The sequence below is a fragment of the Grus americana genome, chromosome 5 (genome assembly GCF_028858705.1).
Source record: "Grus americana isolate bGruAme1 chromosome 5, bGruAme1.mat, whole genome shotgun sequence".
Lineage (NCBI taxonomy): Eukaryota > Metazoa > Chordata > Aves > Gruiformes > Gruidae > Grus > Grus americana.
In genome coordinates, this window is record NC_072856.1 from 22,322,108 (window position 1) to 22,344,616 (window position 22,509).

Genomic DNA, 22,509 nt, shown 5'->3' on the forward strand with positions numbered 1-22,509 from the left:
ATGAAAAACACAAGTTTATCTTCTTCCTGGAGTTAATGCCTTCTAGATGCTCATTGGTGTCCCATTTGTGTACACTAGCTTTCAAATGCAGCTTTTTTCCCCTTTCTTTTTTCCTCTTTGCTTGACTTGCTTATCTTTTTTTTTTTCTTCCCTTTGCTTGCTTATCTTTTTTTCGTTTTTCTTCCCCCTCTCTTTCTCTGGCATTAGATAGTCTGTGTCTCACGATCAGGAAGACCAAACAGGGCTATGCAATAGCAACTTTCACAGCCAGTTGTTGCCATCTTTGCTGTTTCGTTTAGTGCTTTATTTCTTTTTTTATAATATTAAAGGAAAGACTTAGAGTTTGATTTACAACCAAGTATGATGTTTGTTAAGACCTTCCTGAAGGTGTAACCTGAACATAGTGGAGCTATTGAGGCCACCATTTGGCAATACTTTCAGTTTACACTGAGTTTACAGAGCTTGTAGCTGGAAAGAAACGTTCGTTTGTACGCCAAACAATTGTAACGTGGAGTCAGGATAACTTTCAGAAGCAAAGCATCTGATGATGTAACTTCACACAGGTGCTTTCTCTGGTGGAACCAAGCACTGAGCTCCATCTTGGTTTGAGCTGTACATCTACCCAAGTTCACCCAGTCGTTGTGGTCTTGCTTTCCTCTCCAGTCTCCTTTTGCTTCCTAGAGGCAGACAGGGCAGCCTGCAGGGCTCTTGCTAGAATAGATTTGCCACCTGCTGCATCCTAGAAGCAGTCAGTGAAGGGGCATTGGGTAGGTATGAATGGATGATGTGAAATGTGACCCTACCAAAGGGATTAGGTGACCTAGCAGGTCTTGTCTGTCTCTGCTTTCTGTTTTGATTCTTTTTTAACTCAAGATCACAACCTGCTAATGGTTTCTAAATCATTAGGACACTATTTTGAACAAGTGAAGCTATGTGGACTGCATATCTGACATCTCTTCCTCTTCACAACTCTAGAAGAAAATAGGATTGATAATAATATATAAGACAGGGCATGGACTTTGTACTAACTCTTTTTCAAAAAGCAAAGCCATTACAATACAGTCCTTGAATGATCAGACTAAACTTAAAAGCTGATTAAAAACTTACTTTGCAATATATCTAAATCACACTTAAGCAGTATTCTTTGTCAAGTATAGCTGACTCTGCAGGCTCCGTAAACCCTGCAACTCTTCAAGCCTTATTATCCTTCTTGTGCACCAGCTGTCTGTACGACTGATGTGGCATTTAGCAAAAAGTTAATGTGCCCATTCTAGCTAAACAGTATGTGTCTGTTCTTACCAACCTCCACAATAAACGCTGTAAAAATGTGATTCATCTGTCTGTCCTGTACAGCATCCCATGTTCAGCTTTTTCCAGACATTCTATTGAAATAACATGCATTTTTGCAGGCATGTAGATCACCCAGGATAAATTGGTAACAGTTTTGCAACATGGTATAGTTTAGTTTCAGGGTTGATAGATGATAAAACCACAAGCATTTCATCCACTGATTTTCATTTTAATTAGTTTACTTTTTGTTTGGAGTTTGTTTTTTTCCTCCTAGATATTCAAATGATTCCAATGAATGTTAGCAGAGCATGTAATGGAAACCTGGATTCTAAACTCTCAGGGTCAGACTGGCATAGGAAAGGCAAAGCCACCCATGGCCTTTGACAAATCTATTTTTCTTCATACTTTTGACTTGAGATTGCTTAAAACCTTTCAAAATTAATCAAGGTAGGTAGACCATGCTTCTGTGCTGGCAGGGAGCAGGGAGCTGATACAAAGTCCAGGCTCTTACCTACCTCAGAGCTTTGTTACTCCAATTAACCATTGCAAAAGACAGAATGGTGCACTTGCAGATAAATATGCCAGTGTTCCCAAGGGTACTTGGTAAAGAATATACTTGTTATGCCATTGAAGAAGTGAAGATAAAGCTGATGTTGGAGGCTAACTGTGAGTCTTCTTGGGTCTTGCTGGTTGAATTTCACAGTTCTGTTAACTTTTCCATTAAGTTGTAAGTTTTAACTTCCAAGACCAAACAATACTATTGAATTAATTGTACACAATGGATTACACAGCAACCAGAGATCCAAAATCTGGACTTTTCCTGCAGTTGGGGAGTACTGTTTGTGACTTGAACAAGGTGAGATTGGAATATCTCTTGGGAGATTAGGGGAAGGAGCAGGCTGTGGGACCAGATCAAGGGCTGTTATCTCCACCTTAGGCACAGTGCTTGCACTGGGGCTAGAGCCTGGGACGCTGCTAGTTGACATAGGTCTTGGCAAGAGCACCAAGAGCACATTTATGCTATGAAAACAATACAGTTTTCCTTTCTTTGAAGCACATTCTTGCTTTATTTTATAAGCTTGGTCCACCAAAGAGCCTTTTAGTCTTGCTGCTATTTGAGATTTTCATTCTGCAGAACAGATTTAATTTAGTGACTGGGAGGAGGACAATAGTAGTGGAAGCCCCTAGAACTTTCAGTGCATCAAGTTCTTGCTGAGTGGCATCCTCCTGTCATAAAATGTGAGTGTATAGTAAGTAACTTCTTGGCAGTCTCTTTGATGATGACCCTCCATTTTCAAAGGAGAAAGATGAGACAAACATAAGTAACTGAACCCTCTATTTAGAGAGGAGGACTTTATTAGGAGAAAGTTCATCCTTTTTATGTTCTGCCCCTGCTTTATAGTTTCTGTACTGTCTGTGAAATAATCAAATTATACCACTAGCCTTTTGGGCTATCACATGTCCAGGAAGTGTTGCTTAGATCAATGTCAGAATGATCCTGAATTGCATTTGAGTAACACTTTAATTTCCTCCTTGGCCTCCATCCAGCGCCAAGCCTGGACCTTTTGTTTCTATGCTTGATGGCAGATTTTGGCTTTACAGGTTTTTACATTGCTGCCAAGTTAATTTTAGAGCTTTAGTTGCCATAGCTACTGCTAAGTATTTCTTAGTTCTCTACTTACTTGTTCAGTTTGCTGCTTTTTTTTTTTTTTTTTTACATTTGAACTGTGATGTGTGAAGTGCATTGAATATTTATCCTACTCTGCAGAAGATAAAAAGGAGGGCATGTGAGAGGTGAGGCTCTTGATCTTCAGTCTGATGACTCAGCTGCTCTTTCAGCAGCTGCAAAGACTTGAAAGCACTTTTCTTGTAACGCGTGGTCAGGGTGAGGGATTTAAGTCTGGAGAGGAAGGCATGCATAACGTACTCATTCTGATGCACTGAATGTGATGTGCTGAGACTACTGCTAATTCTGCTGACTAATACTGTCTTGAGGTTTATCTGTGTCTTGCTGGCTAGTCATATAGAGTTATAACTACATATAGTTCCAAGTCTCATGCTTAGCATTAAATTCTTTGGAACAATGGCCATTGTCTTGCTCAGAGCCCACACAGTACATTATACAGAGAAATTCTATTTCATTACTAGAGCACCAAGGTGCCATACTAATACCAATAATGATTAAAAAAATTATATGGATGGATGGATGGATAACAAGTTCTCCATATCTACATGTCCTACGCTGTTTATGCAGGCAAGGTCATAAATGTCTTCTCAGTCATCTGAAAGAATAGGCAAAGACAGAGCACCCAGTGATATTTAGACTGATGATTAATATTTGACACTTATGATTTTGAGGAAAATGTAGTTCTTGTCAGTACAGAAGAGCTTGGGAGAATGTCCTGAGAGCCCAAGAACATCATTATCTAGTTTTTAGGTGGGATAGCAGGGCAGGGAGCCAGGCAGAGGTGGAGAAAATTACCTGATAGGCAACTTCAAGAGCTGGGAGGAGAGCCACCCTCTGCTCCAATTTCTTATCTCGAGGGCTGTGCTGGCTGCTGGTAGTTCTGGTCCATGGGTATTAGGGACACTTGTGATTACCACGGGGTGAAACACAGAATAACCTCGTGCCATTTCAACCCAGGACATCTGTGCAGATCAGTGGTGTCTGGCTGTGAAGCCATCACTGTTGTAGACATACCTGGAAGGAGCTTGAGGTTTTATTCTGCTGCTTTCCCAGAAAGCTTATCCATTTACCAAGTACATGGTAAGCAAAGATGTAATCATATTGTACTACTTTGGCCAATTCCATAGATAAGATCTGTTCAGTATGTGTAATAAATCTGTTAACAAATCTCTCCTGTGCCTGAAACAGAGAAAGCCAAAGCAGGGCAGAAACACTCCTCTGAATGCAGTTGAAAACAAATCCTTGTCTTGGGTGTCTAAGGGAAATATGAAGTTGTTTGGGGAGGGGAACAAATGGTAACTGAGTGTGATATTCCATGAAGTCACGGTGCTGTGCTGTCTGGGCAAGATCTTGTTTGTAGCTTGGAGAAGGGCAGTAGTGAAAAAAGATAACTGAGTTAGAAAGGACATCACTAGAATCAAGAGTATTTTGAAAGTCCAGTACGCAAAATATACATGACTTGTTTTAGTGGGACATAAAATCATTAAAGATGGGAAATTTAAGAGCTTTTGGAGATTTAGCTGGATGCCCTAGGAACTCCTAGCACAGAAAGTAAATAATGTGCAGAGGCTCTGCCTGTCTGTATTTGATTTTTGTTGTCTTTAACCTTCCAAGCTGCAGCTCTGCTCTTTAACCAGTTGGAATTTAAATGTGTTGTTACAGTAGCGTCTTTGTTGGAGATGGACCGTGACTCGTGCTCATTAAGGCTACAGATGTCTGCTCAGATTATGTATTTCAAAAGCTTTTTCTCTGATGAACTGTGAAAAGCCAGGCTTGAGCAAAGGAATACGAAAGATAAAATAATAGTCCCTCGTCCCTGTGTCTGACAGGCTTAATGCAGTTACTCTCTGAGTACAACCTGTTATGTTTCCTTTATCAGTCTTTTCCTAAATTATTCGCAAAGCTTTTTACACTCCAGAAATCTCTAATCTGCAAATTCAACATTTCCCAGGTAATAAGGTTTAATAGGCATAAATGACATTGATAAACTGTTTGTATGTGTCATGATTAGAAGACATAGATCTTCGAGGGGGGTGGGGGACATGAAAGAATAAATACTCCATGAATTTAAGCTAAATTAGCTTGCCCACTCACCTTTTTTGTGAATTTGCATTTAATAGCAGAGCAGATAGAACTTTTTAAACCTACCTGTGTAACAGCTGCTTCTTCTGTGAGAAGATGACTGAATGTCATGGTTTAGCTCCAGCCGGCAGCTGAGCTCTATGTGGCCGCTCACTCACACTCCCCCCACTCCTCCCTCAGTGGGATGGGGAGGGGAATCGGAATAAGAAGGTAAAACTCATGGGTTGGGATAAGGATAGTTTATTATGACAGCAAAGGAAGAGGAAAATAACAACATCACTTAGAGTACGCAAAGTGGGTGATACACAATGCAATTTACTCACCGCCCAGAAGCCCGATGCCCAGACTGTCCCTAAGCAGCAGCTCCTCCTCCCCAGCCAGCTTCCCCCTTATATACTGACCATGACATCATGGTATGGAATACCCCTTTGGCTACTTTGGGTTACCTGTCCTGGCTGTGTCCCCTCCAAGCTTCTTGTGAAAATTAATTCTATCCCAGCTGAAAACCAGGACACCAAATTATCAAGAAATTCAGTTCAATGACTTCTGTGATGTGTAAACATTTGCTAAAAGTTACTAGAGCTGAACTAGAGAGTCATGGTCTTTCCTTTCTAAAGCAGTCATGCATGTCCAGCTATGATTTTTTCAGGTGTTCTTATATCTCACCTTCTCCCTATTACAATGTGCACAAAATGGATAGAGGTTTATCGGGCAGTCTCAGCTAGGTACTCATCATTCCCTTCCACACCTGGCTTTCCAAAAAAACCAGAATGTTACTAAGGAATTACCAAGAAGTTACTCATTTCAACATGATCAGATACGTAGTAAGACGAAGAAAAAACTTGATGTGAAAGTCTCTTTTATGCAAAACTGTCTCATAGTTCTGCTACTTTTAGCTGTGCTATAGAGCAGTTTTCTTGCTGGAGCATTATTTTGGAAGACCGTTAAGGGCAGTTCATTTCTTTTCCTTAAATGGGAAGTACCCTCTCTAGGGCTACAAGCCAAGCTGTGCTGATAGGATCAGGTAATGTCACTTTCATCTTTTGCAGGTTTGGATTTACTTTGCTAGAAAAGGGAGGTTGGATGCATGTTGATCTTTCTTGGTTTAAATATACCACAGCAGAAGCTAAATACCACTGGACTTCACTTGCGAGTGTCACCAAAATCCGGGAATAAACCTCATAACACCAATGTAGTGTTAAAAGGCAGGCATTCTTTATTGCAGCACTGGATGCACGGGGGATAGCTCCACCCAACGTGCATGCCAGGTGATCACCAACACACAGGTTATGTAGGATCAAAACATACATATTCATCGTTTTTCTCAGAAAGGGTAGTCCTATGCTAATCATTTCTTGGAATCCATTTCCATATTCTCCTCCCCGTCACGCATGCTCAGTGATTTGACTCAGTGGTCCTCAAGGGTCTCTGGTGGTCGTCAGTGGTCTCGCACCCGTGTCCACTGCATGACCACCTTCTTGCAGGCATGCGCAGTATCCTTGCTGTGGATGCACCTGTCCATAACGACTTACTTCATAAGATTAATATCTCCAAACCTATTGTTCAGTTTGGTAGGGACTGTACATGGAACATAGCAGCACTGTACCTTGCCATGGTCAGTTAGCTTCATTACCTATTACCTTGGTTACAAACTAATTATTTCAACCTGATTCTATAGTTTCTGTTTCACGGCCCCTATCCCACAGTTACATTTCCCCCCTTTGGAAGTTTTGAAATAATAACTTTTCAATACTTCCACTCATATTGTCCTATCCTAGACACATTACAGATGTTCTTAAACTTGTAACCATAGCACCTATACCCCCGTATGTCTGCTCATGTTTCACTTTTGCAAGTTCTAACATAACTTGTGGAGTTACTATTACCTGATTTTCTGGTGTTACCCACCATCCTTCTGTATTCTGAGATGCTTTTAAGTGCTCTGCCAATTGTTCATCTAGTTTGCTGTATCTTGCTTTTAAATTTGGAATTTTCATCTGTTTTACTGGTACTAGTGCAAGGATACCTTGTCCTGCAGCCTCTTTTGCAGCTTTATCTGCTAATCGATTACCGTCTGGCCAAACTGATGAGCCTTGCAATGCATTACAGCCACTTCCTTCAGTTTCTGCACATCTTGTAGGAGTTGAAGAACTTCCTCCTTATGCCTTATCGGTGATGTTTGGGCTGATAACAGTCCTCTTTCTTTCCAGATGGCTCCATGAGCATGGATCACACCAAATGCATATTTGGAATCTGTCCATATGTTTACCCTTTTCCCTTCTGCCATCCGTAAAGCCTGCTTTAACGCCACCAATTCTGCTTTCTGCGCTGATGTATTTGCAGGTAGCGTCCCTGACTCCAATACCTTGTCGGTGGTAACAACAGCATATCCGGCCATTCACCTTCCTTCTTGCATGAAACTGCTTCCGTCCGTAAACAGTTCCAGATCAGGATCCTTCAAAGGTTTGTCTGTCATGTCCGGCCTGCTGGAATAAACTTGTTCAATGGTTAGCAGGCAATCATGTTCCGATTTCTCGGTAGGATTTTTTTGTTGACAGGAACATTGCTGGATTTACAATTGCTGTTGTTTTTAATTCCACATCATCTTGTTCCAATAGGACAACCTGGTATTTCAACATTCTGCTAGGGGATAGCCAGTGACCCCCCTTTTTTATATGTGGTACATATACCACTATCTTTTGGCCCATAGTCAATTTTCAAGCTTCATGAATCAGCAGCACCGTTGCTGCCACGGCACGCAAACATCCCGGCCATCCTTTACTCACGGTGTCAAGTTGTTTGGAGAAGTACCCCACCGGTCGCTTCCAAGATCCCGGCCGTTGTGCCAGCACTCCAAGGGCCAGATGTTGCCTTTCGTGCACAAACAGCTCAACAGGTTTGGTTAGATCAGGTAAACCCAATGCAGGGGCCATCATTAATGCCTTTTTGAGTTCTTTAAATGATTTGTGGCATACAGGTGTCCAAATCAAATATTGGTCTTTGGATTCCTTCAGGGATTCATATAGGGGTTTCACATACAGTCCATAATTTAGAATCCAGAGTCGACACCACCCAATTATTCCCAGAAAGGCTCTCAGTTCCTTTGGACTGTTAGGTTCGGGGATCTGACAAATGGCTTCTTTCTTTCATTTCCCAATTGTCTCTGTCCTTGAGATATCTCAAATCCCAAATAAATCACTGCTTCTTTCCCTACCTGGGCCTTGTTTCCGGAAACTCTATATCCTCCTTGGCCCAGGAAATTCAATAAACTGATGGTCATTTCAAAACATGTTTCTTTGCTTTCTGCTGCTATCAGGATGTCATCCACATACTGTAATAATATCCCTTCTCCTTGATTCTGTTTCTTCCACATTTCTAACTCTTTTGCCAATTGATTTCCAAATAGTGTGGGGCTACTCTTAAATCCTTGCGGAAGTACAGTCCATGTTAGTTGCATTTTTCATCCTGTAGCAGGACTTTCCCATTCAAAAGCAAATATGCTTTGACTTTTTGCATCCAGAGGTATGCAAAAGAAGGCATCCTTTAAATCCAGTACAGTAAACCATTTATGTTCCTCCTTCAAAGATGTCAGTAAAGTGTATGGCTTGGCCACTACTGGGTGTGTATCTTGAACTATTTGATTTACGGCCCTCAGATCCTGAACCAATCTGTATTCCTTACCTCCCGATTTCCTTACTGGTAATATAGGGGTATTATATTCTGATTCACATTCTACTAACAGCCCATATTCTAAAAATTTTGTAATTAATTCCTCTAATCCCTTTTGAGCCTCCCACTTAATAGGATACTGGTTTTGTCTTACCGGCTTGGCTCCAGGTTTTAAAGTCACCTTTACCGGTTCTGCCAGTTTGGATCATCCTGGAACTTCACTTGCCCATACCAAAGGGGTTACTGCATTGTCCACCACTTCTGGAATCTGTTCCTCCTTGGAGGAATTCTGTAACATAAACACTCTCGCCTCTATGGCTTTTGATTCTGGTATTAGTAATCTGATTTCTCCATCTTTAAAAATTATTTGTGCATCTAATTTGCTTAATAAATCTTGTCCCAATAAGGGCAATGGACATTTGGGCATGTACAAAAATTGATGTGTTACCCACTGTTTTCCCAGCTTAAATTTTAACAGTTTCAAGAAAGGCTAGTTCTCTTTTCGCCCCGTCGCACCAACACCCTCTGCTGATTTATGGCTGAGTTTCACTTTACACGTTTATTATTCTCAGTCAAGATTGCCAGAATTTTTCCATCCCTTTGCATTTGTCTGACTTCTTTTTCTTTTTCTCTGTTGTTATACACAGTCCAGGCTACTTCAAGCATTTTACCTAAGTCTCTGGACTCAGCCCCTCCCAGTTTCTGGAGTTTTTTTCTAGGGCTGATTATCCCATAAATATAGAGGCCAATTATATAGCTTGTTCCCTGGTGTTTTTTGGTTTGGTTTTTGGGTGGTTTTTTTGGTTTTGTGGGGGTTTTTTGTGGGGGGGGGGTTTGGTTGTTTTTTTTTTTTTTTTTTTTTTACTCTGGGTCCAAATTAGTGTATTTTCTAGCAGTCACCTTCAGTCTTTCCATAAAGGCTGAAGGGGACTCGTTTAATTCTTGTCTCACTTCATAAAGTTTAGACCAATGAATTGCTTTTGGCATTGCATGCCTATCACCAAACAAAATCCACTTCTGAGATCTAGTCAGCACCCTTCTGGGTCCTGGTTGATTAGGGTCCCACTCAGGATTTGTGGATGGACAATTCTGGTCCACTGTCCCTTGTATAATCCCATTAGCATGAGCTTCTTCTACTTGTTTTCTGGCCATATTCAATACCATTTTCTCTTCAGTATCTTCCAACAAAGTATCCAATATTACTTGCAAATCCTCCCAATTGGGGTTTTGGGTTCTGATTATTGTTTCAGCTACTTTGGCAACTCTTTCGGGATCATCCCAGTAAGTGCCTGCAGTTTCTTTCCATGCTCTTAAATCAGTTGAGAAGGGAACTTTTACCATTACTGGACCCTCATTACCAACTGCCTGTCGAAGAGGGGCCTGGAGGGGAGTTAATCCATCTCCTCCCCCTCTTCCCCTTGTCCTCCCAGCAACTGGGCTGAATCCTTCTGCCTCTCCTTCCACAGGAGGGGCAGAAGCGTTGTTAGCCTCCAGATTTTGATCCCCCTGATCATTTCCTAGCCTTCTGCGAGGTGCAACCAATAATTCAACATCATCTTCTTCAAATTCACATTTAAACCACCGTTTACCAATATCATAAGCTGAGCAACCTTTTCCAAATTTTTATCAGGTTCCTGCCCCTTTAATGCCATTACCACAGGACTAGGTGAAACCAATTCACATTGCCTTTGCCATTCCAGATGATTTCGCAGTGTGAAAAAACAAATCTACATATGCCATTTCATTCCATTTACCTTCCCTCTTACAAAATAGCATCAATTGCAAAATTGTGTTATATTGCAGTGTCCCATTTTCCGGCCACTTTTCCCCACTCTCTAAAGCATACAGTGGCCACCAATGATTACAATATTCAATCAATTGTTTCCGAGTCAAAGGATCAATTCTCCCCAGATCTTTCCAATGTTCCAAAATACATCCCAGTGGTGTTTCTCGTGGGATTGGTTTCTTACTCGGAAAAGTACCCATCTCCCGGGGACTTAGTGGTTGTCATTGTGCACTATCACAAGCACTTAGTCAGAGGGACCCCAACCCGTGTTAGAGCTCCCTCAGGGATTTCTCTCGGTGCGGGCCTGTCCCACCACGGTGGTAAGAGAAATCTCAACCTTGGAGGCTTCCCCTCCCCTGTGGGCCCTGCTCCACAGGCTTTCGCCTAGCAGAGACTTTTACCTGAGATGTCTCCCTAGCCCAACTCTGCACAGCTTTCACCATGCCTTACAAGCAGGCCTCCCGTGCTCCTGGTGCGGGCCTGTCCCACCACAGTGGTAAGAGCAAATATTCAAAAGAGCAAATATTCAAATCAAAAAAAGAATGCCTTTACCTCTCCCAGGGGTCTTGCTCAGAGCTCTTTGGTCCGGGGATCGGAGGTTCTCCCTGAGAATTCCCCGGTGCCGGCTGGAGGTCCTGCGATCCCACGGATCCGTCGAGGTTCAAAAGCAGTGTCCCATCTGGGTCGCCAAAAACTGTCACCAAAATCCGGGAATAAACCTCATAACACCAATGTAGTGTTAAAAGGCAGGCATTCTTTATTGCAGCACTGGATGCACGGGGGATAGCTCCACCCAATGTGCATGCCAGGTGATCACCAACACACAGGTTATGTAGGATCAAAACATACATATTCATCGTTTATCTCAGAAAGGGCAGTCCTATGATAATCATTTCTTGGAATCCATTTCCATATTCTCCTCCCCGTCACGCATGCTCAGTGATTTGAGTCAGTGGTCATCAGTGGTCTCGCACCCGTGTCCACTGCGTGACCCTCTTCTTGCAGGTATGCACAGTATCCTTGCTGTGGATGCACCTGTCCATAACGACTTCATAAGATTAATATCTCCAAACCTATTGTTCAGTTTGGTAGGGACTGTACATGGAACATAGCAGCATTGTACCTTGCCATGGTCAGTTAGCTTCATTACCTATTACCTTGGTTACAAACTAATTATTTCAACCTGATTCTATAGTTTCTGTTTCACGGCCCCTATCCCACGGTTACACGAGCATGTTTTGCTAAGGATTGTGTCGTCTTGGCCCAGGAAACCCACCTATAAGGCAAGAATAAGATTGTTACGGTGGTGGAGGAAGACTTTGTTTCTGTGATAGCTGAATCTTCCTAGGCAGAACTCTATCTCCATCTGATCCTTATGGGTCCCTTCCAGCTCAGGATATTCTGTGATTCTATGATCTCAGAGATATGGTGTGCTCTGTGTCTGTTCTTGTAAAGGTATAAAGACTGTGCATGTTTAAGGAGTTGGATTCTTTGCATGGGGAGAGAGAGCGTGTCTCTGCACTGCCCAGGGCACAAGAAAAAACACTTGACAGATAAATCAGGTTCTTTCCTCTTTACAGGCTATATCTCCTCAGTGCAGCTCCATATGAGACACACACAAACTAGAACCAGCTGAACTGATGGAGATGCTAATTCAAATCCCAAAAGCAATATTGCTGTGTTGGCCAGTTCAAAGGCTGCACCAGATAGCACTATTCAAAACAGTACCTTCATGGCTCTGCTTCTGGTTCAGAGATCTCTACAGAGACCTGTAGTCCCTAGTGTAGGCATGTCCTTAGATTGCTCTTGTTCTCACAGATACAGTGAACTAAATGGGAATACAAGCAATAGATCTAAAAACTTAAAAAGAGATAGAGACTTACTGGTAAACAAACGATGTTTCATTAGCCACAGTAATCCCAAAGCTCCAAAACAGCATGTTAACTGCAAATTGACCCAAAATCTCTGCAAAATATGTGGGTGGTTGTTGTATGAAAATGATCATAAAACTAGATAAAGTAGATGTTTTGTTTCAGACTTTCCTAAAGTTGGTCATCAGATCCCATTTGACTTTTGACAAAATATTTGTTCTTCAGCAATCTGGTTGATCTGTTTGGATTTATGGAGGCTTTTCATGCAGGACGTAGAAGATGCTATCCTAAACAGATGGATAACCTTAAAAATTTTGAAAATAAGTTGACATATAATTCACTTCTCTCAATTTTCTTCACTTATAGTAAGATGGAGATTATAAAAAGAAGGGACTGTGCTGCTGCAGAATGATCCCACGGTAACTAATTAGGTCTCATCAGGTCTGCAAAGGCATCCTGTTCTCATTGTTATGCCAATGCGCTGTAACCAGTAAGCCAAGTTATATGAAAGCCTTGTGATGTTTTACCAGGATGTCATAATATATTTACATTCCTTGCACTGAAGAATTGCAGGTATTGGTATTCATCCATGGATCATTCCTTGCAAATAAATTTGTTGACGTTTGCATAAAAATGATCTGCTTGTCACTGTGTTCCCTACGCTGGCCCTTGTCCGTGATATGTGACATGAGTTCATTTCTCAGCTGGTGAATTTAGGGAGTGTATTAAAGAAGCCACAGCAATATGTGATGAGCTGTAATTAAAATTACTAATGCATGTAAATTCCTTTCCTCCCTTCTGCTTTGATTTACATTCTTCATGCAGACTTTGTTCACTTTGAGTGAGCAGAGACCTAGTGTTGACTGGTAAGAATGATTTCTGCTTTCTCTCCAGCACAGTTGCATGGGGGAATAAATTTAGGAAGGATCCTTGCTGAGGTGTGACACTGGATATCAAGAAAACTGCGTAGCTTGCAGCTGGCCTGCATAGCTCTGGTCTGTGGTTGTAGTGGCATCATCAGTAAAACAGACCTGTTTAAGAGAGGTAGTTTTCTTAGTCAGTAGCAGGACTAATAATCATGTTCTCTTAGTTCTGGTACAGTCTTTCTTTCCCATTTCTTCTGTTCTTACTAAAATATCTATGACTTAAAATGGAGATGTTTAAAGGATTAGCCATTTTATGTTGTATTATCTTACCTAACTAATGCGTGTTATTTGTAGTGATGCTGGAAAACGTGGTTTGGTGTTTAACCATGGAAGCAAGCTACCAAAATCAAATATTGAGAGAAATACCCAAAGCATCTTGATGTGGAACAATGGGTGCTTGAGGGAGGATCTTCTATTATGCCAGACAGTTGTCTATATTTCATTATTTTGTTGCTAGGGAAATTTGTAAGTGGCTCAGCTGCAATTCTCAGTGACCAAAAAATGGGTTTAGTTGATAGGCAAAAGATAGGAAAATCGTATGTTAAGATTTACTGTCCCAGCCTTCTGCAGTAGGAAATAAAGAATTTGGATGGATAGTCCTCTTGTAATTCTGTGGATTTTGGAGGTCAAGGGCTTGAGTTTGTTTTGTTTGGTTTTTTACTCAACCTCTCATTTTTCTTGAGGTAGATGAATGTCCTATATCAGAATAGTATTTTTCTTTTTGGGCTATAAGGAGTTACAGCCTGCACAGAAATAGAAATTCTCCCCCGAAAAAGAAAACAATACTCAAAGGCTGTATGACCTTGTGAACAGGGGGCTGAAATGGAGTCAGCGGAACATGGTTCTATGGTGCTGGCATGGACCTTGAGTGTGGCAGAGTCGCATCTGTGTGTTTATGCCATTTTGCTTCTCTGATCCGCTTTCTTCATTTGTATTTTGTTGCCTTTTATTGTGTTTCCTGATAAGATTTGCATGAAGTTTAAGATCCATTCGAATGTTGTCCAAAGTCATTATTCCATTACCTTTTTGTTTGTCTGAGCCCACAGCCCAGGCGGGAATTCCTTCTCCTATATTATGACTCTGAACAAATCCAAGTATAACTTCTGTTACAATTCTTGTTAACTGCCGATTGCTCGGTGCCTCCTGCAAATGAAACGTATCCTACATGCTCTCTGAAGTGTACCTATTCTGATTTGGCCTTCTCATCATCCCTCTAATACTGCTGTTTAGGGTCATGCTTCTGCTTCTGCTCCCTGCCACTCGGTTCCAACCATTCCCTTCACCGTTGCCATCTCAAGTTGAAGCTCACTTGTGTGATCTTTAATGGCCTTAGCCCAGCTCATGTTTTTCTTTTCCTCATCTTGTTCTATCCTAACCCGGTTTTTTGTTTGGTTTGGGGGTTTTGGTTTTTTACCATTCACTTCTTTCACTGCACTCTTTGCTTTTAGACTTTCACATCTCTTACCAGTATCACATCTACTAGGCTTGCATTGCGGTCTTGTGATCACAAACATCCAAATAACCACCCTTTACTGAGCAGCTATATATATTTTTCTCCCGTACTTATTTTGGACTGTTAGATCTGTGGAACATAGGATTTAGTAAACTTTGACTGTGCTGCCAAGTTATCATTAAGAGTAAAGATCAGGCCTTTTACATCTCTGATTCTAGCGTGCTTTGCTGGATACAGCTGAGGTACTCTGCTTATGCCTCGGAACTGGGTGTCTTACCTCTGGAAGCAAAAATTTGTAATTAATAGATAGGGATGGGGGGGAGATAGTCCCATGATAGTGCACATGGTTCCTACTATGGCGTGTGTTTTCCTCTTTCTCAGTTTGTCTCTCCCTAGTAGTTTATCTGCTGGCACTTATTGTGCATGAGGATGGACTGATTGGATTGTGGAAAAGCAGCTTATTTGCATATGCATGCAAATCAAAGATTGGCTGACTATCACTCAGTCTCAGCCAATCTCTGATTTGCATGCATATGCAAATAAGCTAATTTTCCACAATCTAAAGGAAAAAAGAAAACTTGCTTTGGTCACACAGTGTGTTACCAGAAAACACAGCATAGGTTAAGAGCAGTTTTATACTGAAACAAATCTCAGGCTTCCTTTTCCTTTTGTCTTGCAGAGGCAGGCAGTGGCCAAGATTATGTGACCTCAGAAAATCAGCTGCTTTACTACCCTAGTATTACCTATGCTATCATTGGTAGCTCTGTCATTTTCGTACTTGTGGTGGCCTTTCTTGCCTTAGTCCTGCATCACCAACGCAAACGCAACAATCTCATGACCCTGCCAGTGCATCGACTGCAGCACCCTGTCCTGCTGTCCCGGCTGGTGGTCCTTGATCACCCACACCACTGCAGTGTCACCTACAATGTCAACAATGGGATCCAGTACATGTCCAACCAGGCGTACCACAGGCCAGTGGACCTGGACTCTCCACCATCCTATTCAGAGGCTGTGCTTGACCAAAGGTATGTACAGGAGCTAATTCTGTGCTCACCGTAGTTTCAGGCTACTGGTTGCAACTCTGTTAATCTGTTCTTCTGGTCCCCATTTATCCTCATTACTGCTTTTGACAGTAATACGGCATTGCAATTCTGTCACATGCATAGGGCCAAATTTGAGCTCCTCCTGTGTATGAAAAATTCATGGTCCTCAGATCCCCTTACTCGTACTGGTAGTAAAGGGATTTAAGGCAAACTCAAGTCATACTCTCTTTAGCACGTGTTGTCAGTAGTAGAGATTTTGAGGATGGCAGGAGAATGCAAAGAAATGTATCACTTGTCTACTGGTGATATCCTGTGCCAGTCTGGGATCAAAACATGAAAACTGTATTTGGAGTTTTGCCAAAAAACAGCTAGGTTGTAGGTCATACTATTTATAAAAAAATGACCCTGGTCATATGTGGTAAGTATATAAAGGTAAGAGATCTTCAATTCTTGCATAAAGAAATTGTATAGTCCCTCTGCTCTGCACTGCTTTTCTTTTACCAATAGAAGAAAAGAGTAGGATTCTGAAATGGAAAGCGCTGTTCTCATTTTAAATAGCTTAAAGTGCTTTGAAGTTTTGTGGGTGGGTGTGTTTTGGGTTATGATGTTTTTGTAGTTATGGCACTGGTTTTATTTGTAGATAATTAACCTTCGTTTTAACCTGTCTGTAAAGTCTTTACAAACAAAACTCTTAGACTGACATCCTCTGTACATAAAAAGGGTGTGGTATGAACTTTAATGATCCATATTGTCCACTGTCACCCTGTCGGTATTTTCTGGTATGAACTCTGGGATTTAAGAATGATAATATAATCATTTACATTCCTATTCTCTGCTGCATTTGGCAGAAGCTCCCTTGTCTTAATGTTGACATTCAGAATAATGATATCTTTTCATTAGTAAGGAGAACTAAATAAGCAGCTGTCCAGATTGTAATCGCTTCTCACCTGGGCTGATACAAACCATCAGCAATTTCAGAGCTTATTGCTCCCAGGATCTGTTATCAATGTGCTAAACCCTTCGGTCCCTTTACTTGTTTACTATCAGAACAAAAAACAGTTTTCCTGAATCCAGTACTCATCTATGCCTACTTAGCAGTTGCTCTGCATGCGATATCATGACAGCAACAGTGATTTGTCATGTGGAGAATTCAGTTCTTTATTTATTTGTAGACCATAAGCAATTAATCTCTGTCACTTAACAGAGGTTTCCTTAGAGCTTTCTTGTGTCCACATCATTATCTATAGGTATAAATCCACTACTTCCCTTATTTCTTTTAAAGTGCTTTCTCATGTTGTGTAAATGTTATATAGGAGAAATTCTCACCTCTTGCAGTTCTCTTTGAGGGTAAGCTGAGATTTGTTGCAAGTGCATACCCATGAAAATCGGAGTGTAGAGTGTTAAGCAGGATGTAATTAGCTATGTTGCATCTTGACCAGAAACCTTGGTGCCCAGTGGTGCTGTGGATGTTTTGGAATGACTTGAAAAATGTAGGCAGGTCTGTTTGAGGTCTGATAGGTGTCACCATGGAAAAGCTAAGAAATAGTGTTTGTTTTTTTCATAATTGGAAAATTTGTACTTTCTTCTGTACCACTGTTTTCAGTAACCTCTTACTATGTTGTGTATCTTACAGCAGACCACCTTGGTTTGACCTTCCTCCACCACCTTACTGTTCTGAGTCTGAATCCCCTAATCAGCCAGATCTTCCTCCTTACCGATCTCGAACGGGAAGCTTGGTGAGCACAGACACCCCCATGGCAGGAAGCCCTCTGGGCACAGTCGGCAGCTGGACAAGAGAAATCCATGACAGCATGGATGGCCACAGAACTCTTCTCGAGAGGACAGCAGATCAAAGCGATTCTCTGGTCAACCATATTACTGAAAGAGAAGTGTAACTGCTTTGAGATGGGCAGGAAGACATTTACTTTTTCAAGTCTGTATGGGTTAATCTGCTGTAGCTAATAGATTTCAGGGGGACATGTGCCTGAATGATTACTTGATTTGAATCCACACTAAGTTAATATGTGAATTCAACATTTTGGGCTCATCAAAGACAGAGCTGTGAGAATTAAACCTAAGAGTCACATCAGCTCTCCACAATATTTCTGCGAGCAAGTTCTGGTTCAGACTAGTAAGAGAAACATCAGTGCTGTGTCAAGGAACTGATGTGATGTATTTCTTGGACTATTTACTGTATATGAATGTATATATGTGCATGTATAATATATACCAATGTTGCACACAAAAACTATGCCAAAAGGACTCTCGTTTTCAGACTGTCTCCTGTCGAAATGTGAGCTGTTTCTTATTACTGCCTGGTGCCAACTGGTTGTCACTGAAGCACATGAGAGGCAGTCTTTCTGCTTGGAGGTCTGGTGCCCAATGCTAGCCCACTGGCAGTGCTCAAATTGCAGAAAATGTCCTACTTGACCCTTCTCTTCGTGGCCTGAACATTATCACTGTGAATGTAATTTTCAAAATTTAAGATTGTAAGGATGCAACAACTCTGTAACTGAGCAAATGAGGGGTTTTTCCCAGATGCTAATATCTAGACCAAATTTGCACGGGTTTTCTCAGGACCACCACAAAGGTTGGCTTATCTGTCAAACTTCAAGGCTGAGTACAGAGGCACTGAAGCTTCTCAACAAACCAGCGCGAAACTTCTTTTCAGGTGTGGCAAAACAACATTACTCCACATATTCATTCTTAAAAAAACCCAAAACAACCAAACAACAAAACAAAAAACTCCAAACTGTTCCAGCTAAATCTTGAACACCAAAACCAGCCAGAGGCAAACGCCCATCACGGAAAGCTTTAGTGTGAATGACTTGTTTGTTATATTTGTAAATTAACAGAAAGCAGGTCATGTAGTGAAAGGTGTTGGGCTTGTCAGCCCTGTCTACAGCGTGTATACGTACACAATGTTTAATACTCTGCGTATGTATGTAAGTAGTGTATTGCATAGGTTTAGTTCTACTGCACCAGTAGAACTCTAAAATGTCAAAGTTTCACTTATGATATTCTCTCTTTTTTTTTTACGGAGTTTGCCAATATTCATGTTCATTTGGCTGAAGTTCTGGCTTCTGCAAAAAAACAGAATTATGTGTGTTTGTTTTGTCCTAACTCTTGAATGGTTTCCTGTGAAGTGTGTTTCAGTGCACAGTGTTGAATCACCTGTGTGAAAGCATCTCAGAGGTAAAGGTATTGAGAGTGGCAAGAGGGGAGGTAAGCTGTGAATTCAAATGCCACTGCAGTGCTATGGTTGTGCTCAGTATACAGAAAACAATGCAGTGTCTTCCTCTTGTCCAGAGGAAAATTGGCCTTGTAAAATGATTTATATTTGCCTATCAGACATATTTCCCACTCTTTCTTCCATGTGACGAACAGTGTCATTAAACAGACTTCGCTGTTTAATGGAAATGAAGGAAGCTGACTGCCCACATCCGCTTTCTTCCTCCCCATCTTTCTAAGGTAACTTCTTTCACTCAAAGGTTATCTGCTCACAACCTGAGGATTTTTGAGCTTGAGTGTAGGCAGGGGAACAACTTGAGTTCAGTCTCAGTTCCTACACATACACCTGAAATTTTTTTATAGTGTTTCTTTTTTTTTCTAGCTCTGGAGTCTACTGCCATGGTATGTAGGAGGCAGGGGCCAGATGGATTTGCAAGCAGAGGTCATTCCAGGACTGAGATGACACGGTGGGGAGCACTGGAGAATTCTAATGCTGATGGGCTTGGCTGACTTTGGAGGCAGATTAGTGGCAGCCTTTCTTTACAGAGTTAGGCAGCTTGAAGTGCGTTGGTGAGGATGCTCCTAGGTCCTTGTAAAGCAATGTACAAGATTGGGTCAGGTTTCATCCTGCTGGGAACTCAAGCAATGTAATTATGCTGTCTTTCACAAAGCAGGACTTGGCTAATTAATGACTCTGTCCAACTTGATAGGCAGACTGTTGTCATTGTCACATAGCAGACAGTTATTCTTTATTTTACAGGTAGGTTAAACTTGGGTACATAGCTGAGGTAATAGTAAAGGTGGGTGCAGGGGTGTCTCCTGTGAGCACTGGGCCTGCTGTCCCTCTTGCCTTTTGTTAAGGTTCTGCTCGGCCTCTGTAAGAGAGCTACGTAATACTGTATCAGAATTAGCCTTAACATTTTTCTGTCACATTTTTTAAAACATTATTTTGGACTTTAAAATATACTATTGAAGAGTTTGCTGTAGTTTCATTAGAATTAGACATCTTTTTAATTTTAAAGTTGCCTAAGGCTGTATTAGAGTGTTCAGTGTGTCCAGATACATGGCACATATCCCTCACACAAGCCTTCTACAGGGAACTGCATTTCACCACGTGTATTCTGAGACACCAGGTTGTGTGCAAACAGAATGTAGCTTGCCTGGGGCATCTGAAAAACATCGCCTTGCATTGCTAAGAAGTAGGAAAAGAGTGGACATAGGCTGCTGCTTCTGCCTTCTGTGTCAGTCACTGTCATATATGTACATATATATATATATGTTTAAAAAAAATACTCTTTCAGGTTGTATATATTCATATAACTTTTGCATTAAGATAATCCATTTGGACTTTACAAAAAAAAAAAAAGGAAAAAAACATTCTAAATGGTGTGATGTTTTCCCTTCCAGCTAAGGGTATATTTATCTTTGTATAGGAATCTTTTTAGTTTTTGAGAACACAAGTTACGAAAGGAGATTGTGCCTTTCTGATTGAATGTTGATTTGGGAGGCTGTTAACTACATTTCTGGGCGTTGGTACATATCATTGTCTAGAGATCCAAAAAAGAGAAGCAAGTCTTGTCTTCCTCTTTGTTGTTACTTATGGGGACCACTGAACTCTGAGGAGCACAGATGTTCAGTATCTTGTTCCAAAAAGGCATGCTAAAATTTGAAGGTGAGTTTTCATCTTACTCCAGTTTTCTGGTTTATAGAACAGATTTGCTAGCTGGTTTCTTTGGAAATTGCTGTAATATCACACAGAAATTGTTTATAACATGTCACTTGTAGAAGTGTTAATACAACATTATACTGCATTATTCAGTGGAATCTTTGGGAAAGCATGGTAGCAACAACCGTGCTGATGAAATTAAATATTTCATTGAAAATCCTGCAGCTTGTAAGGCTGAAGTTAAATGTTCATGAAATACCATGTGGTAGGATTTCTTTTCAGTAGCTGGTAAAATTGAAATTGATCATTCTATTGTTCGCAATTGCTCTTAACCTTTTAGTTTAGTTTTAGTTGAGGTTAGTCCTCCAGGAGCTTTCCTTTATACTTAATATTTAAAATAATGGATATTATTTCAAAGATCTATTTTTACAAAAGTAAAACAGAATAAAGTTTTCTTCCAGAGCCAAATTCTGATTCCACGTCTGTATTGAATGGTGACCACTGTAATGAGTATTTCTCCTCAGCACAGGTATTAATATATTTGATTCCAACAACACAATTTGAAGAGATGACTACTTGAGGTAAATGAAGGAATGTGGATTAGCCCGTTGGAAATAAGATTTGGGTTATTTAAAAATAAATAAATAAATTTCAGTTTTGAGTGTCTGTAACCTCTGCTGAAGTCAGAGTCCTCTGTATTTAAAATTAGGCCATTAGTGAATCCGCTTGATAATAATCTGAAGTTCCTTGTAAGGCAAATTACAGTTTACCTCTCTGGTATTGTAGTAATGGAAAACTGGCAGTAATGCTTTTAAAAGAGAGCCTGTGAATAATTTTCTCAGCTCTTGTCTACAGTGACATACACGACAACACTGACTGCATTGCAATTTTTAAATAACTCCTTTTTCCTCTCCTTTTAAGTCAAATCAGTTTTATTTACACCACTTCACTTTAATACAGCTAATAGGGCCCTTGCGATAGATTTAGAATCTGGGTGGAGGAAAGAGAGGATGACTCTCATTTTAATTAATGCTGCAGCTTGTTAATCTTGTGTGCTTTACTTTTTAGACATCTTAGGAAAAACAAATGGTTTTAGTAGATAAGAAAAACTATTAATGATGAAAAGGATAGAGGGGCACTGATGTTGAATTTAATTTTTAATGAATATTTAAAATTGTATAAATGAAGGAAGAATTTAAAGCTGTATTTTTAACGTGGTGATCAGATGGCAAGTACTGTTTTTAACTGTTGCTCATCAGAAGCTACTTTGCTTATAATGCCTGGAACTAAAATGATAAGGCAAGTGCTCTTCTTGCAGTTCATACTAGATCTGAAATATTTTTTATTAACACAAGGCCATATTGCACCCATGGACTAAAATATGTGCAGAATTTCAATACCGTGCTGGATTCTGTCTGAATGTATCCCAGTACAGGACTGTGGCCTTCATTTGTCTTTTTTTTTTTTTTTTTTCTTTCTGATTTGAGGGGTTTTGTCAACTTGAAATGGATATGTTACATAAGAGCTTTAAGGGAGGTTGTATGTTGAAACCCAACCTTGTCTTAAAGTTTTGTAAACTGGAAATCTTCAAAAATGTATTCTGTATTCCTGAATAAAGTTGGTTTTAATACTGTTCACAAGTGAGGATGTCCCCTGTCTCGTGAAGTCTCGGTTTAGATTTCTAGCCTCTTACATGAGGCTTTGTCCAACTTCTTTTGCATTCAATGTTAAGTTTTTTTAAATCTTTATGGGTTTTAAACATATTCTTAAAAGGAAATTATATTGGAAACACACATAGAATCATA

The 22,509-nt window shown here is 40.6% G+C and overlaps 1 protein-coding gene across 3 annotated transcripts in view; it reads left to right on the forward strand.

The window, feature by feature from the left end:
* Positions 1–22,289, forward strand: part of LDLRAD3 (low density lipoprotein receptor class A domain containing 3) — a 127,808-nt gene extending 105,519 nt beyond the window's left edge. For all 3 annotated transcript variants that reach the window (XM_054827390.1, XM_054827391.1, XM_054827392.1), the window contains 2 exons: positions 15,444–15,789; positions 17,441–22,289. In XM_054827390.1, coding sequence (XP_054683365.1) covers positions 15,444–15,789; positions 17,441–17,702 — 608 coding nt within the window. In that variant the 3' untranslated portion in view covers positions 17,703–22,289. The remainder of the gene's footprint in view (positions 1–15,443; positions 15,790–17,440) is intronic.
* Positions 22,290–22,509: the final 220 nt, after the last annotated feature.